This window comes from Triturus cristatus, chromosome 4_1 (genome assembly GCF_964204655.1).
Source record: "Triturus cristatus chromosome 4_1, aTriCri1.1, whole genome shotgun sequence".
Lineage (NCBI taxonomy): Eukaryota > Metazoa > Chordata > Amphibia > Caudata > Salamandridae > Triturus > Triturus cristatus.
This window is the reverse complement of record NC_140585.1, coordinates 605,412,661-605,438,347: the sequence shown is the minus strand read 5'-3', so window position 1 is coordinate 605,438,347 and position 25,687 is coordinate 605,412,661. Positions and strand designations below refer to the sequence as shown.

Here is a 25,687-nt window from a genome sequence, read left to right as displayed (position 1 = left end):
GGTGAATTCAGCCCCTCCCCGGGTCGTTCTCATGGCCCACTCCTTCACAGAGCACCCCTATCAGACCGCGGTCCCGGTCTACTGTTGAATCGCCTTTTGGTTCTTCATCTCTACAGCGGGCCCCAGCATGCACTGGACAGTACCCCAAAAATGAATCCTTCACCAACCACTCCAAGAGCGCTATCTGCAGGTTGTCACCACCGGTGCCAGGAAACATTTCACCACCTCATTAGGTCTCCCCTGGCTATCGCGTAAGCGATCGCACAGCGAGACTTAAGTAGGGGCTTCAGAAAATGCTCCAAAAGGCTTCCCAGGCGGATCAGGTGGCGGTTACGCGCACAACCACGCGCATTCCATTTGGCACCAGCTACTTCCTGCGCGTGCGCCGCATCACGCATTCAGAGAGATTTAGTAAGGGGCACAAGACCTTAGGAATGCGATTTATGTCCAGTGCATGTGAGGCATTCAAGCGCGAAGCTGGCATCTGGCATCGGACTTGAAAGCAGCAGACTGCTTTCGCCAGCGAGCGCTCTGCCTCACTTCCTGCATCCCCTCTTACAACAATTAACTTTCGTTATAACTCACATCCCATATGCTCGTTCCCTCCCACCCTTCCTTTGATGTCCGCTTTTCTTGTTGTTTACAAACCACGCTACACACTGCTGCATGCCGCACACTGCTGCATGCAGCACACTGCTGCATGCCGCACACTGCTGCATGACGCACACTGCTGCATGTCGCACTCTACCGCACGCCGCACTCTACCGCACGCCGCACTCTACCGCACTCTACCGCACGCCGCACTCTACCGCACGCCACACTCTACCGCACGCCGCACTCTACCGCACGCCGCACTCTACCGCACGCCACACACTGCTGCATTACACACTGCTGCATTACACACTGCTGCATTACACACTGCTGCACGCCGCACACTGCTGCACGCCGCACACTGCTGCACGCCGCACACTGCTGCACGCCGCACACTGCTGCACGCCGCACACTGCTGCACGCCGCACACTACCGCACACCACACACTGCTGCATTACACACTGCTGCACGCCTCACGCTGCTGCACGCCGCACGCTGCTGCACGCCGCACGCTGCTGCACGCCGCACACTGCTGCACGCCACACACTGCTGCACACTGCTGCACGCCGCACACTGCTGCACGCCGCACACTGCTGCACGCCGCACACTGCTGCATGCCGTTGCACGCTGCACACTGCTGCACGCCGCACACTGCTGCACGCCGCACACTGCTGCACACTGCGGCATTACTCACTGCTGCATGCTGCACGACACTGCTGCACGCCGCACGCTGCTGCACGCCGCACACTGCTGCACGCCGCACACTGCTGCACGTCGCACACTGCTGCACGTCGCACACTGCTGCACGTCGCACACTGCTGCACGCCACGCACGCTGCACACTGCTGCACTGCTGCACTCCACACACTGCTTTTATGCGAGTTTATGCTACTGACATTGTAAATGACAATGCCTTTTATTTGTTTTAAAACCAAAACATAAATAAGAGGCATTGTAATTTTACAATGCCAATAGCTCAAACTCTTATAAATGCGAGACCTATTGCATTGCAAATGCTTGTTAATCTGGGGGCTATAAAACCATTACATTTAAGAAAACCAGGCCAGGTTTCTCTAGTATTTGTAACTGGGACTACACATGTACTGACGTCAAGGAAGGGGCAACCTACAACTGGTTTAACCTCCTCATATCATAGAAGAATTCTGACAAATGTATGGCCAAACCTCAATCCTGGGGCAGAGTCTAATGGAAAAATAGTTTAGTTATAGATACCGGACCGGTTCTAGGATTTGTGGGGCCCTAGGCCAAAAGGAAATGTGTGAGGCCCCTCTAATTTACATAAGTGACACATCTCAGGAGGCAGCTTTGTCCAGACTCCTCCTGGTCCGCAGCTCCTCCTCCCAGCCTCCTACAAGCACCTCTTTTACAGCTCCTATCGGCTGAAGGTGTGATACTTGCTTGGGGCTGAAAATTAAAACTGTGAGGGCGCTATAATAATGGACAATGGGCGTCCCGTCGTGTCTCTAAATGGTCTCCTTGCAATTGGGACAAGAGGAAGTGTCTCCCTCCCCTAGGCCTCCCAACACCATCTCTGAGAGGCCCGGGGAGGGCACCCCTCCCATGGACCCTAATTGCAAGGAGACACCTTTCTTTCAGGGAAACAAGAGGACATGCTACCGGTGCAAGGCCCTATGCTGGTGGGCTGAGTGCGAAGCCCTGGGCAGCTGCCCATGCCTAGCGCCGGCCCTTTATAGATGTATACATTAAGGTTCGACAGGGACTTTAAACTACAGTATGAAAAATACATGTTTAAATTGAAGCTTCACTTTACACATCCCAAGAAAATATCATAGAGGCCTGCAAGGTCGACCATCTAAGAAGTACAGATTCAGAGCAGGACACTATCGGAGCGCACAGTCTAAATATGCTAGTGCTTCGCCTCTGACACCAAGCTTCAGAGTCAGATTGAATCAGACATCCCTGTTGCTTTAGTCAAGTTAGCTGGGTTAGGAGCACATGGTATCATGGAGGGAGAATGAAGGATTGTGTGCATGTAAGATGTTTTTAGTGGCAAATCAAGGAGTGCTATTCAAAGACTTGTCCCCCAGAGTGTGTTTTGGATGGGTATTCGTTAGTATATTGTAACATTAGTCAAGAATTTGATGGAGTGAGCAACAAAGATGTAATAGCACGCTTCCAGTTCCTATCTGACAGTTATTTGAATTTTAAAATGTGCCTTATCGTCTATGGTTTGCCTGTGGCAAGTTTGCAAGTTGTTCATCTTTGCGTTTTTTACGATCTTTGCTTTAAGTCTTTCAGTAGGGGCACTCAATTTGTCCTGTTTTCTGAACCCTAGAGCCCATTTTTAAAATGTTCCAACGATGGTTGTATTACATGTCGGAAGCGTGCGGCTCCCATAGCATGGTGTGTTCGAAAAAAGGATGCTGTCACAAATGAGCAGTAAATAAGAGCATAGGTAAGCTTGCATCACTGCCTGCAGAAGAGCCCATCAGCATAAGTATGAAGGGTCTCCTCTCTCATTGGGATTTGGATCCGCCCTGCTTAGTTGCGAGCTGCTCTTTCTGGAAAACAAAGACAATAAGGTCTAATTCAATTGAAGGCAAATTCGTCTCTTCATAAATGTTCTTCATCCCCTCTTTCTATGCCTTTCCCACTGCATTTGGGTGGTATTGATGGGCGTGAGATTGTCAAAATCCTGACGGCAAAGTTGGAAATGATGTGCTGCCCTGACCTACCATAATGCCCTAGAGAGCTTCTTATTTATCCACAGGGCGACACCCCAGCTCCCTACATGAAAATGACCCAGGGACGTGAGCGGCAGAGTCATTAATGCTTCCCTTGAGAGCAAAAACGGGTGGTACAGTGCACCCGAAGACACAGTATGTGCAGAATATCACTACAACTTATGGACTCTGTTTGGTAAGGAGCCTCTGAAATAGATTAATTCTAAAGGTCCATCTGTTTTATCCGCTGTTGTTACCTTTCCATAATGAGTTCAGTATGTGGACAGACACAGATCAAGCAGATCTGGATATCCTGACAAACTGCAAAAATTGATTAGGTGCTAAAAAAAAATTGTGTGATGGGAGTTAATGTGACATGTATAATAAAGTTCATAAACTTGGCAACCCTCCTTCTGTTTGAGATGCGGTTACTGCACTCCTCTCCTATCTGATGGGTAGTGGAGCTCAACATGCGCACTAACACAACTGAAGATGTGCAGCCCGCCATCGGCTCCTTCGAGAGAAGTTCTAGATCTTACATGGTACATGCATTGATGGCAGGAGCGGGTGAGCTAGAACCTGCAGTAGGGTTGACCACTTCACTACCTCAGTTCTTTCGGCGTATAATTTAGACATGTTTCGATATGCTCCTTTTGGCACAAACCTTGCTTACAAGCACTTTCAACCTATGTGAAAATTAGAAGAAAAAATTGCTTGTGATCTCTGCCGAGAGCTAACATTAGGTGAGGAAGCGAATTTATTCTGAGCTCTGGAAAATATTCTCAACGATGCCATTGGCTCCTTCGAGGCGAAGCAGTTTGCCTTTTGAAGTCATGAATTTCCATATCATTTAACATGAAAGGGAGAGAGACTGGTGGATTCACAAAACATGAAAGGAGTGGAAAAATCGGTACCCACGCAAGTGTCTGCTTCAGAAGCTGTCAAAACTTGTGTCTAACAAGTACAGCCCTTGTTATCTGGGCGGGGATCACACCGTGTAAATTCGAGTCCCGTAAAGAACAGTACATTCGCTGTTTTCCGGCTGTTTAGATAGGGTGATTGTTCCCATTTATTTTGGCCTGCTTCGCTCAACGCTGCTGATAAGCTTGTTTCCAGACATTGCCGTTTATTTGCAAAAATACATCACATATGTTTCCAATTACCCAACCCTGTTTTCTAAATTAAAACCGGTTGCGCGATGGTGTTTTTAATTCATTGTTCTTTTCAGATGTTTCAGTTGTCATGGGGCTGCTTTTATCACTGTCTGCATTGTTCGCTGGACTTCGTTAGTTTTAATTGACTCTTGGCGTTAGAGCACAGAGGCCCTCTTGGGTTGTAGGAAGCTTCTTGCGGTTATAGAGACTCCCTCTTTTAGTAAAAGAACCATATTCACTTAATTCTGAATTTTCAGTCCCGCTTTCTTAAGATACTATAGTGATGCGTGATATGGAATCACCATCCCTTATGTCCGCATTGTAATCTCAGCATGTTGATGTGGATAGTGGCGTAACGAAACTTGAGGGGGCCCCCCTGCAAAGTACATGGAGGGGGCCCCCCACGCTCTGGACCCATTCAGGAGCTCTCAGGGCGTGGGCCAGCCACTCCTGCACAGTGCTGGAGGGGCCCCTCTGGAGCTTAAAGGGCCATATTTACAAGTACAGGAAAAGCCACGCACTGTGGTTTTCCTGTCCTTGTAAATATGGAGTAGTGAAATGCGCTACCAGTACGTCACAAAAAGTGACGTACTGGTGGCGCAAGGGGCTTGTAGATCTGCCCCGCTGTTCTCAGCCTCCCGCAAATGATACAGCCACCCACTTCTTCCTCTGAGTCCTTAAGAAAATGTAAAGGCTGTGTGAATTATGTGCAATCTCTGCTGTCAGTGGCAACATTTCAGCTGTGCAGCATTAACCATGCTATTTATATTATTTATTTATTTGTGGATTATTATAAAGCGTGAACATGACTCTTCAGGGTATCAGAGCACTGTGCATATAACAGTCAAGTCATACATACACCAAAATACGAGATGGAAAATGCAAGGAGCAATGCAAATACAAAAATAAATACAATATACCAAAACGGCTTGTTAAATCAGGAGTCCACATGAAAATGCTCCCGCTGAAGTGACTAAAAAGATAATTAGTGAAGGAATCTATTCATCACAGTGCTGAAAAACTCAGCAGGCCCAGTTGTGTTATGCAGTCTCCTTTTGGCACCTTCAAAGAAAATGTGTTGTAAAATGTTGCAAATGTTGTAAAATAACCAACAGTTTTAAGAGCAGAGAGGAGTGTGTGTGCGTGAGTTTTTGTCTCTGTGTGCAGGTAAAAATTATTGGTCCTGCAGCCACCTCACCATACCCGAATGAAAGCACCTGTACCCAACTATTCACTAGACTAGAGAATACATTTATTTGGGGGACGGGGAGTGTAGCTCCCCAAACATACACCTCTGATTGACTTGTTCTGTGGGAGGGTTCACAGGACTGTAAATGTCTTCGTTGCAGTTCAGGGTGTGATACTGTCTCTGCTGTGACGTGGCACAGGATGTCAAAAATGTAAGCTTTACCTTTTCCCTGTTAAATGCAAACTCTCCCCACCTAGTGGTCTGGGAGTCAGCGAGGGGGTAGTAAGGTACAGAGTGGGGGTGCTGACATCAATGTTACATCACAGAAGTCATATGGAGTGTGAACATTCCAATTGTCACGCAAATGTGTTCACCAGGACAGTGGTAAGGGTGTAGTACTTAGCTGGTGGTGCTTTTTTAGCACAACTCTGTCGCAGCTATATTACTAAAGCAAGGTAGTGAAGAGTCATTAACAGACTGCATATTTTCCATTTAAATGGCCACTAAATTTGGTCAGAGACCGTTTTTTATTGTTAAAAAGAGAGTAAACAATGCGTGGAAATTCGCCTCCAGGAAATAATTATGTCTTGATTTACTTTGATCCTATTAACATCTTTATTTCCATCATACTTTATAATTAAGAAAAAAATGCGTTTCATTTGTGCTTTCCAGACTGGTATTTAGATATCATGTGTCAGAAAAAAATGACATGTACCATATCCATGCAGGACCGCCACTAAGTTCAGTTAACAAAATCATCTCACTTTGCAGTTAGAGAAAGTAAACCCAGATTCCAAGTTAACATAATAAACAGCCATAGGGAAAAGCTATTGCCTGACTTTGACGACAGTCTTTGAGGCACAGCAACTTTTACCACATAAAAACAAGAGTTAAAGTCGTGTTGCTGCAGTACCCCTTCTTTCAGCGCCTATGGTCACTGGCCTGGGACTGCATAGTTCGGCGGTTGGTGGGGGTGATGGGGGGGGGGGGGGGGTTGCTGGGGATGGTCGGGGCCTGCTCGGGTGAGCCTGGGCTAGTAACCGTGCCTCGGGTCAGTCATATGATCAGTGGGAGTCGATGGAAAGAGCGTGAACCCCAGGTCAGAGCTATGCACAAACACACTGTGCCGTGTGCCTCGAAGCCTGCCAGTGCGATTCATGGACGTCTAAGACACACAGAGGTGTCCAGTACATATAAAGATTGTCATGTTCAACACTTGCACCCTTTGGGCCACATGGAGCCAAGTGCACCCCACGAAATATGACACAATAACTCACTTTAGTGCACAGCGCTTCTGCTGTCTCTAAGTGCTGTGGATAAAAGGTATCCTTATTACTCTATTACAGGTCGGGAATTTACGGATTGGGGAGGGTAAAAGGCTGAGTCGTGAGGGCTCGGTTTTCGCTGACCCTGGAGAATGGCCCAGGAGAACACCGTGCCTCTGCGGTTGTAATTCTGACTGCCGGACTGGCCTGCTGTGCTCGAGCCGACCAGTGACAGTCTGGGCATGTGATGGGTGACAGAACTGAGCTTCAGCGGGGGCAGAGAGTATCAGGAGACGGCCTCTCCCGGAGCATGGTCTGAGCAGGAATCGAAACTTAGAGCTCGCTGTAGACTCCGACCTTGATTCCTTGCTGGAGAGTCGGGCGATCTGTCTACACAGAATACAAGCAATTACCTGCCTCCAGCCTGCGTCTCATACCTGCCAGCGGGCTCTCCAGAAGAAAAATACGATTCTTTGCCCCTCAACCAGTGCCTTGCATTAAATAATACCACACGAGAGGTCACCGTTGTGTTCCGTGGTAGCGGGCGATACACGTGGCGCAGGCCGCAAAACAAATCTCGGACACCAGTTATTGGGTAGGCAAATAGCTCTCGCGTATGCGCGCCTCTGGCGTCACATCCGCGAGGGTTTATCTTTATTAGCATGGTCACGTGACCACCCTTCCCCCCCTCGGCGTTCCCACTACTAGCGGGGTAAGAGGGGGGTTCGCCACATACAGTACAGACCCTGGGTCAACAATGGTATCACCCAGGGAGTCGCGCAGGCGACATTACAGACACGTCGACCCATGTGCAGAAAACACAATTACAAGATGACTATATTGTATTGTATGTAGCGCTTACTACCCCTGATTAAAGCGTTAAAGTGCACAGCTCCAGACTCCAAGGGTAGTGTTCAGTGCACTGTTGTTGGTGATTGGCACTACTCTTGTGAGCTCATGCATTCACGCCAGGGGCCCCTCACACTCACATCTGTAGGGGATGAGGGGGGCCCCCTCCAGTATGGGTAAGCCTGGGGGCCCCCCCGCACCGCGGGGGCTGCGGGGGCCTTTGTTACGCCCCTGGATGTGGATAAAAGGCATGTAGAAATTGAGAACACAAATATATGCTTCATTAAATAGAATTAAGAGTATTGAATGTATTACCATAGTTCAGTTCTTCCCAAACTTTGTAGAAACAAAGACGATCTTTCATGACCCACCTAGCTTTAATGGACTTGAGGCGGGCAATTTTTTAATGTAACAAAACCATTGTGTGGTACCGCATTGTCATTTACCGACAGCACATTTTCCATTGAAAGGGCCTCTAAATTTGCACAGACATCAGTTTTACTGATAAAACTATGCCACACAAAAATGCTAATGTGTGGAAATCAGATTTCAGTGAATATCATTTGTGTATCACCAAGTAAAGAGTCGTGATTGGTTTTGAGCCTACAAAAAACTTTGTTTCCATCACCCTTCAGAATTACAAAAAAAGTGCATCAGATTTGCTTTTGTAACTTCTGAATGTGTATGGTTCCTTTACAGGTATTTACATTTAGTTGTGTTTTGCAAAAACTGACTCCTACAGCCTTTCCATTCACACTTCCTGTACCCCAGCAGGATTGTTGCACAATTCACTTTCCTTTTCTTTCTCTGACTGCAAAACGAGAGGAGTTCGTAGACATCAATCCCCAAGTTACAAAATAATCAGCAATTGATCGGAAGACATTTAACCCCTTGTTAGCCCGGGCATCGTTTGGTGTGGTCTCCCTGGTCTCCCCTGACCTTTTTGGCTGCCAACCTCCTGTTTGGACCTTGTTTTGCTGGTTTAGGACTTTGAGCGCGTTTGTCACTGCCATTCAGTGCCGATGCACTGTGCTCGTCATATGCATAATTGGCTGATTTGAGTTGGCTGCAAGTCCAGTGATGTAGCAAGGGGGGGAGGGTTGCAGTCCGCCCTGGGTTGCACGAGTTTTGGGAGCGATGGCCTCCTCCCGCACTTACTTGCCATCGCAGGGCAACAATCCCCCCCCCCCCCCCTTATACAGAGCGGCCATCGCGGGGTTGCTATCGTCGGCCGAAACTCGCCAGCACCCTCCGCCACCCCTCTGCCACCCCTCTGCCACCCGCCTGCTCTTCAAGGCTGCCACAGGGCAGCAAGCACAGGGAGCGCCACAGGTGCCCAGAGGGCTAGCTACCCCACTGTTCAAGTCCCTTGTCAAAGGGTAAGACATGTATCTCGAGTGCTCCTTCGTGGGCCTGCCACACTGGCTGTGCATCCACGGAGGTGCCTCATCTGTTGTGCCACAGGTTTGCGCTGGTGGGGCCTGTGTTCACAGGTTACTGTTATTCGACTTGGTCTTTAAAATGCTGTGTGCCAAGGTTCTGCATGTCTCTTGCTATATCGGAGTTCTCCCTGGTGACAGGGTGCGGTGTTGGGAAGAGGTTGGACATGTGTATGTATGCGTTACCTGCAAGGGTCATGAATGGCACCGTTTGGTGTGTTCGGTACAATGGGGCCTGACATAGACTATCATCAGGCTGTGCAGAGGAGTATGCGCGTTAAGATCAGCAGCCACCTGAGCTGCCAGGACGCGAGGAGTTTGAGAAGTGCGGGAGAAGCTTGCAGCATCAAATGGAGCTGTGCTTGCAACCAAGGGGACCTGTGCTAGCTTGCGCTTCAGAGCGTGTGGTGTCTGAGGGCTGTTTGGGAACATGAGCTGGGGGATGACTGTCTTCCACCTCCAGATCGGTAAGACTACAAGCCTGACATCGCGGCCTCTGTCCGAGGTCGTTGGCTGCCTCTCCCTGGACCCACGCCACAAGGTGCTTTGTAGTGGAGAATACCGTGGTGAGGCCCAAGGGATTTGGTGGGAGTTGTAGGCACCTACAGCTGACTGGTAGGGGCTACAGCAGGTCACACCTCCACTTGAGGGGAGAACATTTCTCTAGACTAGGAAGCGCACCAGCCTCCTGGGTCACAACCTTTTGTGTACGGGGGTTATAGCGATTCCACAATTGTGCAGGTGCCACCGGGCGCCTGAATGTCTAATCCAGAGGAATGGAACTAAGTAACTATTTCTTTCTGTGTTAGGTGGTTCTGACTCTCTAGTCAACTCTCTAGCCAGCAGGGGCAATGTGTATCATTGGCTGGTGTCATTGAATGACTCCGGTGCTGGGGCACGAGGCATAGTCCTAGACCTGTGACTGTTTGACTTTTCTGCTAATGGGAAAGTCTAACAATTGCGTATAACTGTGAGTGTATATACAATGTATTATTTGTTTTAATTGCAATGTGTGTAATACAAAGACTAGTGTTTTGTACATACGCTGTGGATTCGTTTTGTGGCGTACGCAGTGTGTTGTGGGGGTGGTGTTGTGCCAATATTTTACACTCAAGGCCTGAAGATGAGCCTGAATTTTCGGTGCCACGCTACCAGAGGGTGAGCACAGGTAATCAGACAAGTGTATCGTGCTCATCCTATTTGGAACAGTGGATTCTGACTGGCTTCGATGCATCCCAACCAGCCCGAAACCACTGGGTCTAACAAACCCTGTGTTTGAATCGCAGCAAATGTGACAAGATAATTGCACAATTTAAGGTCTTTATCGACTTGCGGCCCCCAGCTTGGGGCACACTGCCATAGATGACATATTGTGGGCTAGCATCCAGGAGATGGAATGTTTTGATTACAAATGGAACATTCAGAGAAATGTGGTCCTGTACACGGAACTTTACCCTGTGTGAGCTAGGTGAAACTTCACTACAGAAACTGGGAACGGGTAGTGAAGACTGAGACAATATACATTGGAGTAGCACTAGGGACTGCGAGTACGGACTTTATGGCATAAACAGAGACACTTGTCGGTAGTGGCCGAAGTGCCTCTGAGATGCTTTAAGTAACTCTGAGGTTCTACAGCCATCCCCAAATATGCTCAAGAGGTAGTCCTTTGTCTAATGCTAAAGTGAGAGCGAACTGCGATTTTTGCAGAGTGTTTTCAGAAAAAAATCACCTGGGTCCTAGTGACTGTTCATTGTACAGTTGGCTTTTCATGTTGGTTTTGGCAGTTAAAGCGGATATGTTTTGTGTGATAGACTAGAAGGAGAACACAGTTCTTTAGATTCTGTGAAGTGTATTGCGAACGAAGCCTAAATCGTTTGTTGACTTGGCTGAACTTGGCATGTACACACAGTGCTGTGCTTACAGTGCTGATGCTGTGCATCTGAAGTGACTGGAGTTTGCAGGAGAGAAGGATTGTAGTGCCTAAAACTGTACAGAGGGCGGCATCTCTTTTTATTAGACTTCATGCTGTCTCAGAGGCTCCCCAAAAATGCGGGTGCTGACGAAACTTTCTTGTGAGTGTTGGTCTGCAGATACCAGTACAGAGCTGCGTGATCTCAGCTGTCGACAAAACATGTGAAACTTGATAATATGGACACGTGTTTTTAAAATGACCATAATGGGGGTAAACGTCAACGAGGAACAAATTTTCGGACATATTGGTACATTGTGGTGTTATAACCCTCGACCCATTTGTTTGAGCATTATTCTCAATGGTTTTATGCACCTCAATTACTGTGATGTCTGTATGCCTTCCAGGTGAATGGCGCAGGGTGCTGGTTTCAGAAACAGGTCGATCCAGACGGACCACTTAACGTTTCGGTGCTCAAAGGGAACCTTTCACGTCGTAGTCGATTTATAGAAACAGATCTGCACACAATTTCCCCCACACCGCATTACTGTGCTAATAGTTTTTAGGCAATTTGAAGTAATTTTCTCTTAATATTTAGTGAACAGAACACTTAAACTTTGAATAATATTTCCAAATATTCGTTTTCGTTCATGCATTTCAATAGACTAAGAAGTCAGGTTGTCTCATAGCAAATCTCTTGCACAATTGGAACTTGTGTAAGTACGTTTTCCTTTTGATTTCCGGATAGTGAACATTGGCGTGTGCTGGTGAAAGCATTACCATTTCCAAAGAGCTAGGTATTTCAAATTCCAACAATTCAGATGACATTTACATATCTGAGGTGTGCTTGGCTTTCAGCTTCAATAGCTGTGAAGACGAGCTAAATAAACGTGCGAGTGTCCATTTTGACTGCCGAAGCCAGTACTTCAGCTTGCATCATGCCGTGCGTGCGCTTATGTAAGCAAATACACATTTCCCAGTTTTGCAGACGTGGTCATTCAGTAGAAATAACATTTCATAAAACTGTTAGTAATGATGATCGTTTGTCTTTCTTGTGTAGCCGGCGTGGAGTTGGTCATCATTGGTTTAAGGTCAGAATAGGAAAAGGGGCGGGTTAAGAAAGTGAAGAGAGGGACGCTGACAAAAGTGCATGGTGTCGGGGTCACCAACAAATGAGGACAACGTCTTCTTTGTTACTCAAATAAACTGCGTTTTTGTCCCATCATACTGTGTTATGGGATTCTAAAATCAGACCAGTTTATCATTTCCCATAACCTAGGCAGCGCTCATATGGTTTATGCCATTTGTAATGCTTCAAGGGACAATTCTTAAGTCGGATCGCCATTAAATGGAAGCATTCTTTCTATTGGTGCAACCTGTCTATACCCATGCCTGCAACTTGCTGATATCCATGCCTGCAGCCTGCTGATACCCATGCCTGCAGCCTGCTGATACCCATGCCTGCAGCCTGCTGATACCCATGCCTGCAGCCTGCTGATACCCATGCCTGCAGCCTGCTGATACCCATGCCTGCAGCCTGCTGATACCCATGCCTGCAGCCTGCTGATACCCATGCCTGCAGCCTGCTGATACCCATGCCTGCAGCCTGCTGGCACCCATGCCTGCAACCTGCTGGCACCCATGCCTGCAACCTGCTGGCACCCATGCCTGCAACCTGCTGGCACCCATGCCTGCAACCTGCTGGCACCCATGCCTCCTTCCAAATGACACATTTTGTTTTCCACCTTTCCGTTACTATGCCTAATTTGATAATGGGATCATTCGTATAGGGCACCAATGTAAGTCTATAGACGTGGGCGTACCTGTTCAAACGTGAATGTCTGAGTAGTTTTTTTTTAAACAACGTGGTTACATTGCGCAGTAGACATGTGGTTGCATAGGTGCCTGTTACCTAGGAGTAGCTCTGTTAGTAATATGCGTATTTGTAGCAGATAGTGTAAAAATTAAAAGGTTATCTACCAAAGAGCTAATCGGTGATGCACAAAAATAAAATGCCTATGAATGAGGGAAATTGTTGACTTTCACTGGTTTGCTTAGGGATATCTTAACAGAATTGCACCTACTTTTCTTTCTCTATTTTAATATGTTCATTTTTCTCCTTTTTAGCCGTGCTATCAAGACTAATCAGGACCTTGTCCCGGACACCCCCTGGACGCACATATTCTTCAATGACTTTTGGGGGACTCTTCTTACACACAGTGGCAGTCACAAGTCGTATCGACCATTATGCACACTCTCCTTCCGCCTTAACTATGCCCTTGGGGGACTGGACCCCTGGAGCTATCACCTAGTGAACATACTCCTGCACGCGGCAGTCACGGGGCTCTTTACCAACCTCTCCAGGATATTTTTTGGCGATGGGTACTGGACACTGATCGCTGGCCTTCTCTTCGCGTCTCATCCTATTCACACGGAGGCGGTGGCTGGAATTGTGGGAAGGGCAGACGTTGGTGCTGGCCTCTTTTTTGTGCTATCCTTGATTTGTTACATTAAGCACTGTTCCACCAGAGGGTACTCTGCCAGCACGTGGAGCTGGTTCCTATGCACGGGGGTCTGTGCCACTTGCAGCATGTTGTGGAAGGAGCAAGGTGTGACCGTTTTGGCGGTTTCAGCAGTTTATGATGTGTTTGTGTTCCACAAACTGAAAATGCACCAGATCATTCCCGCATTTAGCAAGGTGAGTAGGGAGCTCTGCTTCACAAACCTATGGTTGTATTTTTTGTGTAAGCCTAGTTGGTGACCTTTTTGTGTTTAAAAAAAAAAAAAATAGTATTGCTAATTTGATTGTCTTCTTTTCACCATCCTCTAGAAATTCTCCCTTCCCTTGATATGATGTACTTATTGGAAAAAAATTGTGAAAATTAGTATCTTTAAATGTGATGGGCAGCTGTCAGTCTGTACTGCTCCACCTGGCTGTGTAAACTGGCCCTTGCCATGCTCTCATCATCCCGCCTACCCTTCTCCATCGAAGCCTTTAATGCAGTGGATGACAGCTCGCAGTTTTTCGCCCAGGGCAGTTTGTATCTGTACAAGAGATGAAAATCAAAGTGATCATTTGAGTTGTACTTACAAGACTCTGGCTGAGAACATGATCATTAATCAAGCTTGTGCCCCATCTGATCTACTTAATTAGTATTCAGCTATTTATAGCTCTACACACGCCTGCTTTTTGCTGGGCTTGACTTCTGTACCTGTTTGTTTGTTACGCCTATGAAGCCCCCTGGCATGGGCGGGGTGGGTGGGGGTTGTTTGTGGGTGTGCCTGTTTTTCTGCTGCCTGTCACCATCTTGTAGCAGGCTAAGGTTATTAAAGCAACAAAGTTTGCTGATTACCAGGAGACTTTCTTGATCAGTAGATAACATTCAACTTGTACTTAAAATAAATTGCGTGTGCACGTGCCTCCAGTCAATTGGGTAAATCCGTACTGATTTGGGTTGTTCTTGTGTAATAATTGTAATGGCATATCATTAACTCAGTAAGTGCTAAGGGCTTCTTCCTACCGTGGTCTTTGGCATCTGTGCTTAACATTTGAACCTTCTCTGTTTTTTAAAGCTAACCAGGCAAATCCTAAATCCCTATGTGGTACGCCTGTGAGAGTGTTGAGAGTGACTGCACGTCAAACACTGTGAGAACTTTCAATGTCTAATAGTCTGTAGAAACAAAGTATGTTAGCAGTTGTGTGATTACTAACTCAATGAAATTGAATCGCGCGTACTGTACGATTAAAGAAAGTTATTGTGGAGATTCTTAACAATCACGATATACAATGTCTGTTGAGACCAGGCAGTCCTGGTACAAAGAAGCTACAAGGAATGTTGGCTATTGTCACCGAAATTTAAGAAAGGCTCCCAAAAGCAATAGAACGTAAATACTCAGTTATAATTTGAAACTAACTGTGCAACCATGCATATCAGAGGATAATGCGTGTGTATATGTGTGTAAAAAAAAAAAATATATATATATATATATACATCCATCCATCTCAAGATATACGCACATAACGTCATAACAGCGCAGTTTTCAGTCTAAAAAGGCAAGTGCTTAACAGCAGATCAAACACATTAAAACACCTTACCGACCATTAATTTATTTTTGAAAACTGTCTTAACAGTAGTCATACTCCATAAAATCTTGAACAGATTAAAAGATTACCTATATCTTGGGAACTTCCAAGTCTGCAACAACAAATAGAGAATGCCTTACAGCTTGTTTGCCAAATCTCAGTTTATGAAAGCATCCTCAGAATAATCGCGTCATCAGGGGTAATTGCTACATAAATAGGCATTCAATATCGTGTATCATCAATAGTCATTTGTGACTGCCTCTTTAGCTAGGCAATAAATTACCAGACTAGCCAAGTTTGTTGATTTTCGTGTAACTGATCTTAGCTTGCCTAATCAACTCCTCTCTCAGTTGTTGTTCATAAACTGTGTACCAACCTCTTATTTTGCTTCACAATATCCTATTTTTCCCTTAAAGTTAGCCTAAAACGATTTACTATTTTTAAATTAGTAATTAATCTGGGATAGGATTTAATTTTGGTCCAGCAAAATTACTTGTATCTTCAATAATTGAATAATTAACATATTTTTCTTTTATGCTCCCTGTGCACTTATGTATTGATCCCTTCAAACTGCTTCTCCTGGTTTCTCCCACACTTAGGTTGTTTTTCCACTCACAATACTAACTCAAAATGTCCATTCTAAAACTAGAGAATGATAATCTCTAAGAAATTGGGTTACTGATTGAGTGGGGTAAAGCCCTACTCCAGCAGAAACCACAATCCTTCTCGGGGTGAAGTACTAAGCAAACCCCAAATTATATGGCCAGGTATTGCTGAGTCCACGCCCGCCAGACACCCCATTCCATCCCATGGCCTCGTGGGTACCACCCCCACCGACCCTCGAGGCATAGATCAGAGAAAACGTAACAGAACTTTTCTTTGCGTTAGGGGTTGTAACCACCCTGGACGTATTTTATTAAATGACAACATATTAAAATTCTCATATTTCAAGACGTGGAAACCCGCCATAACAATCCAGACCGTATTCATACATCGAACTTATGTACAAGATTATTTACAGTGTTTGTGGATCGCTAACCTTAACAGAGATTCTAATACATAACCATTCCTAATCCTAAACTAAGGAATGTATACATTTGTCTCTGTTTATCCCGAATTGAGCCTACGGGCAAGATCATGAGTGGTGCAACTACATGCTAGGTCCACCCTCCCCACCTCCACCTGAGTGACCTTGCGCAGGAGGCCTGTCTGCCCAGAAGGTTACCTACGTCGGGCACCCCCTACTCTCTCAAATACCACCCCAAGGGGCTGCACTGTTATGCTAAGTTGGCGCCCACTCGTCCATGCGGGGATTGACTGCAAGGGCCTACTGGAAGCGTGTACTTCCCCACCCGCACCATCCATCCTACTGGCCGTAAGTCCCCCCTGAAGTTCCATGAGAGACCGCTAACCCCCGGGTATCCCCATTAACAATGGTGATGCCTACTAAGGACCGTAAATGCCCCACCAAGCATGACCTTACCACCACAGGCCAGCATAGTTGCCAGACTATCTGCCCCCCTCCCCAGAAATGTCTAAACGTCATGCCCTATCCCGTGCCCTGATTAACCATGCCAGCAAGTTCTCTAGAAAAAACTTGTTACCCAACTTCGAGAGGTGAATGCCATCCTGCAACAAAAACCTCTCCCTCCTGATGCACCCATGTGAGATGGTTTGGAGTTTTGGAGACCTAAACAACTTGTCCATCTTTTTACTAATTCTTTTTACGGAATGGTTCAGGGCCCAGACCGAATCTCCCCCCGCCATTGGAATCGTGGGATGATGTGAGACCAAGCCACAACAGACTATGGCACCTCCTTGCCAGTCACCCTGTCTCCATGATCAGTGCCTCAAACACGCCCCTCCTGCCCAAGTGTACCAGATCGTTGCCCCCCAAATGTATTGCCACAATTGCAGGGGGCATGTGTATTTTAACCAGCAAAACCTCTAACATGCTCCTTAACTACCCCAGGCGCAACCCTCCTTGACCATGAAAGGAGATGTTGAACCCTGCCTGCTGGGCCCGCTCCACGTAATTTCCTGTGAAAAAAGGATGTTTCTATCTGTTTACATAGGAATGGCCTACTACCCATACTTCCATCTTACCCGGTCCCCAGGCGGGCACCTGAGCTGTACGAGGATCCGACGACTGGCGCACAATATTGAGCTTTGTTCTTGCGTCACAGGACATGAAAACTGAGAGAAAACTAAGAAAGAACACCGCTTTTAGAACATATAATAGACTCAAAGCATGTGTAGCCGCACACATTGTTTACAACATTTAGAAGACCACCGACCAAACCTCTGTACTGCTTGCCCTGTGAGGCCTCTGGCTGTGGCTTCTGTGGCCGCCCCAATTCTGAAAGAATGGGAACCGAATTTGGAAAGGGTCCAACCCCGCTGCCCTAAGCACTATACCAAGAACATTGTTGAACAGGAATTTGGTGAGCGGGGTGCCATCCTCTTGGTTTAAAAAGCGCCCGCGACCCGAGATCTGTTTGCCAAGAATGACTCGAGGTTGCCCACAAGACAGCAAGAGCTTCCTTGCGCTTTATGCAATATAACGTGGTCCCCACTGCCGCCCTGGTCCCTTTTTGACCAAGGGATCGATAGAGACACCGAACCCCCTTGTAAATGGACATGTGCAAACTGAAGCCCTCCATGCCATTCCTTCTTGTTAAACGCCACCAGTTCCCCGATCCTGAACATGCCATAAAAGGCCAGGGTAAATGCTGCCCTGAACATATGGACCTCCCCTGTGGATCTACACCTCCCCTGTGGATCAACTCACGCTCCCCAGCGCTCCTAATACTGCTGCCAGTGTGTGGATGCCAATTGGGCGCTGGGCATCTGGTTGTGATCCTTGCAAACGTTGCCACCCCTTCAGATTCCTCTGCTTTATGAAAGTGCTGGTGGGATCCCGGTGTCCCTGCATTTTCTCAAAAAAGGAAATCGCCACCATGTGGTGCCGTGCACACGCTGCAGAAGGTCCCTATCCTTCAATGCCCTCAGAAATGATAAGAAAGCAGAGGATTCATGTCAGATCCCTTCCCAGCCTTCCCCAAGGAAAGTACAAAAGGCGCTAAAAGCCCCCTCATAGGCCCGCCTTGTCCTGGGCACTAGGCTGGCTGCCAAGAGGTCCGATCGGTTATGCACCAAATTGCCATAGATGGTCTGGAAAGGGCGTTGGGCTTTCTGCTGCTTCCGGGTGGTATAACCTGAACACCTGCATCTTGAAACGAGCCAGAATGTAAGCTGCATTATTCAGCACCCCTGAGACATGCTTGGCCCTAAACAACACATTCAATTTCATGCACTGGAGCACTATCTCTTTTAACAGCCTTAGTATAATTTTACATTTAGCTGCCTCTGGTCAATGCACTCCACTACTGACATGTTGTCGGACCAAAAACCACAGATTGATTGCGAAACTGTTCTGGCCAACTGATCAATGACACCAGGATGGGGAACAGCTCCAAGAAACCAATGTTAGCCGTCAAACCAGACTCCACCCACCAAGATGGCTAATGCTGGGTGGACCATGCCAGGTCCAGAATGACACCAAACCCCTTGCTTTCCGCTGTGTCTGTCATCAGGCCCAGTTCTTCACTGGACCTGTGAGGACTGGGCCATACCACAGTGCCATTGAAATCACTCAGGAATGCCATCCAAATACGCTTATCCTGATGGACCTCACTGGACAACTGTGTGTGGTGGTGCTTCTCCCTCAGGCCCGACATTGCTTGAGCGATGGAACGTGAAAATGGACGGGCCCTGGGGATGACTTTTAGCGCAAAGTTGAGCTGCCCAACAGTTTGTTGCAGCTGATGTAAGATGACGTCTTCCCTACTTGCAGTGCGAGGGTGAAAGCTGCAACCTTCCCCCATGGAAGCCATGACACCCCATTCACAGAGTCTAACTCGATGCCCAGAAACTCAATTTCTGTCGAAGGGTCCACAGTTTTGCCTGGTGCTAAAGGGACTCCAAATACTTGCATGAGTGCGCAAAAAGACTGTGGCGCCCGCTCACTCTTGTGAACCCGGTGAGCCCAGGAAGAGGAAATCGGCCAAGTAATGGAGAACCCCTGATGAGCCGTCACCTGCTTGAAAACCCATTCAAGAAAATAACTGGATTTCTCGAAGTATGAGCAGGAGACAAGCACCCCATGGGCATGCACTTTTCTATGTAGTATTCCTGTCAAGTTGAGAACCCAACAAATGAAAATCTTGCGGGTGCACAGGGATTAGGTGGAGCGCTGATTCAATGTCTGATTTTGCGAACAGGGTACCTGGCCTCAGCTCCTGCAGCATCTGTATTGCCTGATCAAGAGAGGCGTATCGGACGGCACAATGGAGCACGGTCAATAGCATCAATCAGTGATTGGCACCTGGGAGCGGATAAATTGTGAATTAAGCGAAATTCTCCCGGATCCTTCTTGGGCACCACCCCCAGCGGTGAGCAGACAAAGCCCTCTACTGGCACAGTCTCAAATGGGCCAGCCACCCTCCCCAGCTTCAGCTCTTTTCCTGTCTTTGCTACCGCTACTGGCTTGTTGGAACTTACCGACTGTTGATTCCAACAGTATGAACCACCCTGATAGCCAGGTGCAGGAATTTTAAAACCCTCCTTGAAACCTTCAAAAATAATCTGGGCTGTGGTTGGGCAACTCTATCTATTTAACCATGGTATCAAGGCCGCTATCTTCATAGGGGAGGGAGCCCTGATGAGGAGTAAGTCACTATTCTTGCTTCTTACCCCCTTTGTCCTTTGACTTTTTAAAACATTTGGACTCTGGGTGGGAGGGAAGGCCACAGAAGGAACAAGTGTGTTTTTAAATTTACAGGAACGTCGCCTGTTATAGTACCAGCATGCCCCCCCCCAGCGTTACCAGAGGAGCCCGCTCGATAGGACTGCCCGAGGAGGGTGTCCTGTCGCTCTAGTTTCATGTGGCATAGCCACATAATAAGGTCAGTCCGATCCCAAGTTAAATCAGAGTGAGTCGTCTTCGCTCTCCTATACTCCTTATCGTACTCCTTCCACCCTACAACCCCGTATTCATCATGTGAATAGGCAGTCCTATTCTGATAGCATGCCATCTGGGCGCCTAAATCGGTAAAATGCTTTGCCATGATTGCATTATATTTGGAGAGACCCTTTATCCAATTAGCCCATGTCTCATCAATCTTCTTTTTGTAAGGCCAGTGGGCCTAATCCCTGGAGTGGGCACACTCTTTACACCTTGTGTCTCTTCCTTTTCTGGCTTATAACCAACAATTCAAACATATCCACATATTCCCCTTTCAAATTTTTTCTTTCACCTCCCGTGGGATGCTCTCTTGGGGACCGTATTTCCCCCAAACCCAGACTTGGCAGCAGTTGCGTCATACATGCTGCTGCCGCGTGTTGCTTCTTGGTGATATCTCCATCCGCCACTGCTCCCTTTTTCTTAGGTTCAGGAGACCCCTTGCTGTTCTTTGCACCACCCTGATCAGCTCCGCTGGCTGCAGCTACAAATTGGGCTCCCACTGGCTTGGACCTTTCCACTTGCGCCACCAGCTTCCTAGCCTTCTCCAAAGAGTCCCTATCAGCCAGCAAAGCCCTGCTGCCTGCGACAGGGGTCCATGTCCCTGACTGTGATAACCACAGATGCACAGCTGCTAAGCTGGAAACTAAATCTGGGTGATTGACCAGTCCGCCTGATTGCACCTCACTGGGGACTAAAATCAGCTGCCCCGGGCCCCCTTCATTCGATCTTCCCACTGGCACCTCACTGACGACAGTAGCCGGCTGACTAGGGCCCCCCATGCCTCCCAGCGATATGCCTGCTGGGGCCCCCCAACCGGGCCCTCTGGAAGGACTCTCCGGACCGGTGCTGCAGGCCCTGTTATCTCCACTATTGGAGCACGTGGGGGCACCTGTCGTTCGCTCCCGCCCTGCTTGGTTTTAGCCCTCTTAGGTACTGGCGGGAATGCAGCTCTAGGGGCTACCCCAGCCCACCTGGGCCTTTCCTCAATTAAGTCTTGCTCCTCCACCCGGCTTCTCAAGTCCGCCAAGGACTGACCCCTATCATCCATACTGCTCATCATTGCCTCCATCAGCTCTTCCATGCGGGAAGTTCCATTTCTGCAACTTAGGTGCCATAGTTACTCTTAACTGCAGACCTTAAACACACTCACTGCACCAACGTACAAGCAGTGCAACCCAATTTCCTATTACCAGTACTCTGGCTACGCCTGGGTACTGCTGGCCCCAAACCACAACCGTGTCCCGACGTAAAACCCTAAAGTCCCAAGTCACATCCGCAGCCTGGGGAACAAGAGCAAAGGGCAGATCCAGTCTCACCTTGCAACCCAGCCCCCAGAAATGACTTGTTAAAAGGAACCCACACAAAAATTCCTGCAAAACCTTGCAACTTCACTTAAAACAGGGGGCCACTACAAGAACCCCCACTTGCTGGAACAGCATGCACCACCTAACACTTCTTTTCCCCTTACCTGGGACTCCTAGCTAGAGCCACCACCTCAATCACTAAATTTTGGGGCCGGTGAGTGTAATCACTCAAACCTGCGCGGCTCCCAGCTGGCCCAAAGTAGATAACAGCTGATTCCCCCGGTGCGCTGCCTGCTAGGCACCAAAACCTTTAAAGGGAGACACAGAACAGAGAGCAGGAGCTCTTCAATGTTCCTGCACTTCGATGAGGTAGCCGGCAGAGAGCGGAGACAATGGCACGTCGGGAGCAGTGAGGAAAAGACCGTCATTCCGCTCCGATGCCCTCCTTTAAAGTGCCTGTGAGAAACCGGCAGGAACCAGCTGGGCCTACCTCTGTTGCACCGGAGGTGCTTGAAGCCCTTCTAGGGCAACCCCGCGGTCAGCCAATTACTGTACGAGGTCGGGCTGCTGCCAGCAACGTCATATGCACACGTCACCAGCCCCATCCTCTCTTCTAGTTGCGGCGTGCCCGAGTCCGTGTGCCGCCGCCTTCAATCTGTGCTCAGCCCTTTGGTAGCTTGGCACAGAGCAGTCAGTCTTAACTTTTTTTTGATACTCAAGTTTATTGTTTTGAAAAAGGCAAAACAGGTCAGCATAAACACGGAAAACAGTAAATCATATACATTTACAGGAGCCTGACATCCCACAGTCCCCATCCCCATAAGGTGTACACAGGCACAATAATCAATCCAAATAAATTGGTCATTCCACAGTACCCAGCCATTTTCCCCATACCCTACGGTACTTCTTGGGACATCTTCTTGCTGCATATAGGGTTATTTCTTGGGTCGCGCAATAGTCCACCCCCTTTCGCTTCCTCCCGAGGTCAGGTGATTCAGGGCATTTCCATGCCGCCGCTAAGTCGCGTTTAGCTACAATCATGACTGTATTGAAAAATATTTTTTCATTTCTGGACTCATCCAGCCCATCAGTGATCCCCAGTAAAGAGTGAAATGGGTCATGGGAAACCACCCATCGCAGGACCTCCATGAGCTCCTCCTCAATAGCTCCCCAGAATCGCCCCAGTTGGGGGCATGACCAGACCACATGGAAAAAATCAGCTTGGGCATGACCGCACCTAGCTCAGGATGCATCTGGGCATAAGCCCGCTCGGTGGACGCACAAGGGAGTGAGGTAGGCAGCGTGCAGGTAGAGTAGTTGGATCAGTCTAAGCTTGGCGGACGAGGTAATCGTCTTAGGCGCCATAAGGGTGTCGTGCCAATCCACCTCGTCAAGCGGGCCCACCCACTCCACCCATTGGTCCCGCAACCCATCCAGCGAGGTGGGGGTGTTATTAACTAGGGTGAGGTAAATGCTGGAGATACCCCCTTTGCCCAGGTCACCCAACAAAGTCTGCGCCTCGGGAGGGCTGTACTCTGGGAGTCTCGTCTGTGATAGGTGTATGGAGGGCATGTCGCAGCTGTAGATATTTATAGAATTGGGATGGGTGAAGGGAATAGCGGGCCTGGAGTTCCTGAAATGAATGCATGTGCCCGTTAGCCCAGACATCCCCAAGTTGTGAGATTCCAATAAGGTCCCAAGACTTAAACCCTTGCAGCACACTGACCTCATGGAGCCAAGTCCCCTGCCAGAATTGGGTCAGCCTACGCATCCAGCGAGTGTGGCGTAGAGAGGCCCGCCAGGCCAGCAGCACGGAACGCGTCGCATCGAGCAACTGAGATGGAATGGACCCCCCCAGTCAGTCTTAACTTAGAGGCAATCTTTAAAGTATTTATGCAACACTTCAAAAAGTAATAAAGTGAAAACACTGTTCCCGAAAATCCCAAATCAATTTAGAAAAATTGAGTAAATTTTGATTTTAAAAAATCAGGACTAAAATGACAAAAATCCAATCAGTAGAACTGGTGATATGCAATTTTGAATACTTAAAGTGAAAATAGCACCAAACAGCAGAACACTGTGTTGCGGCGTTACTAAGCCCATTACATTTTTCTTATTCGTTTTTTTTACTTAATTTTCTCTTACGATTGGCACATACTACTGTCTTGGTCCTGCCATGTATCTTGTTTAGTGCCGAGAGTGGTTGGATATAAAGGGTCCTAACAGTCATCCAGTGAGGACCAGGAATTGGATAACTGAACAAAAAACTAGAAATCAGACTCATGGATATTATTCTTAAAACTATGCTATTCAGGTGAAGGATAATCACTGCAAGCCCATATCTCCTGGGGAAATGGAGGCAAGCCAATATCATTCACACTAAGAGTTCAGTTAAAGCTATACATAATAATAGCATTAGTATTTGATGCTCTGAGATCTCTCTAATATGATCTCCTCTAGCCATTAGTAAGTCTGAATTAAGAATGCACATTCACTTTAATGGAAATAAATCATGAACTGAGCTGATACAGTAATTTTAGTATAGTTTATAAAAGTTTAAGGTAAGACCTATGCATCAGTAAATCTGCATCAGATTATAGGACAATTTGGTTACATTTTAATAAATCGTTGAAATAAGATACCGAAGCTGGAAAGTTCAGGAAGGGACAAGAGATATACCAATTCAAGCAGTCTACCAAGAAGGAAAAGACCGCTCGGATCATACAGCGTATGCACCAGTTTGTAAAGGAAGCCAAGTATGTCCGCATTCAGACAAGTTAGGACTACAACAGGCCTCTACGTCTCTCTATCTCCTAGCGTGTGTGTGTCCGAGCGTACCATAAAACTAACTTCAGGAAATATTATATTCTTTAAGTTCCGGGGTTGACGCCTCCTGGAGTCACCTCATCTGGTCAGACCACTCAGTCCATTGGTCAGTCCGTATTGGTTGGGTGTCAAGCGACATAAAGAAGACACAAATTGTGGAGAAATAAGTAGTAAAATTACGCAGCCCACAAGCAATCCACCATGTGAAACGTTGAAACAATGCTCATTTAGCAAGATCTTGTCCGCAATTTCAAGAGGAGTTTCCCAGGCAGCTGTTCAGAATTGTATTGGAAATTGTTGTAATGCATCTTTTAATGTACATGAGAACTCAGGAAAGAACATTGTTTCACTTTATTGGTTATACTGAGGAATTTTCTCATGAGCAGTGGACTCAGCAAGTAAAGAAACTTCACGTATGCAGTTAGGCCTACATTGAATTGTGCTCATATAATGTGAAATGTATAGTATTATTAAGCATACATTCATAGGAAATATAAAGATGTCATGATTGTAGTATAACTCTGATGCACTTGAAATCATTTAGTATGGTTTCAAATAACTTGTCAATATGATACATTTCTACTTTTCAAATGTACGAACATGTAAATATATTTCTAATCACATTTTTAGGATTTCTTTTTAGGTGCTGAAATTACTACAAGTGCGAAATAAAATCTCTGAAAGTTTCACTGAAGCAACATTAATTAGGAATGTGTCACATCTCCTTTTCTTTCGTCATTTTGGCGCACACGTTTACACACATAAATGGTACATTTTAGTAATGTTTACCGTCATAATCCGGATTATTCATAACATTTGACAAATTGACATTAGTTATACACATATAAACGGAAATAATGAGGATTAAGGGTTTCTGCCACATGTTAATGGAAAATAATACCTTGTTGATTAAAAATTAGTCTATTATTTACACAAATAATATTATCCAGTCAACACCTTTCCTGCATTCTTTTATGATGCATTAAGTAAAAAGTCTTTAGTCTTATATTTTTGTGAGTGTGTAGTTGGTGCACGTTTAGTAATTTTCTCTCAGAAAATGTCGTAATCGGATTTCTCATATCATTAAAGTTTCAAATAAAATTTCCTCTCCTATAGGGACAACTGTGGTTATCTGGTCGGGCCGGACTGGGAAAAAGTCAAAAGTTCAGGCCGACTGTGATGGACCGCTGGCTGGGTACAGGGACCCACCTAGGCCAGCTGAACACAGTACCAGAGTCCCATGTCGAGGATGTGTCACACAGCAGAGGTGATGCAATGTCTTGGTGTGGTGATGCATCACGCAGCAGGGGTTCAGAGGGCTGCTTTGGGCGAGGTAATGCCCTTGCA

At 47.1% G+C, this 25,687-nt stretch overlaps 1 protein-coding gene across 1 annotated transcript in view; it reads left to right on the top strand.

Annotated features, from left to right (window-relative positions):
- Nucleotides 1-25,687, top strand: part of TMTC2 (transmembrane O-mannosyltransferase targeting cadherins 2) — a 624,329-nt gene that overhangs the window by 128,381 nt on the left and 470,261 nt on the right. Inside the window, exon 2 of the mRNA XM_085652968.1 lies at nt 13,228-13,798. Coding sequence (XP_085509094.1) covers nt 13,228-13,798 — 571 coding nt within the window. The remainder of the gene's footprint in view (nt 1-13,227; nt 13,799-25,687) is intronic.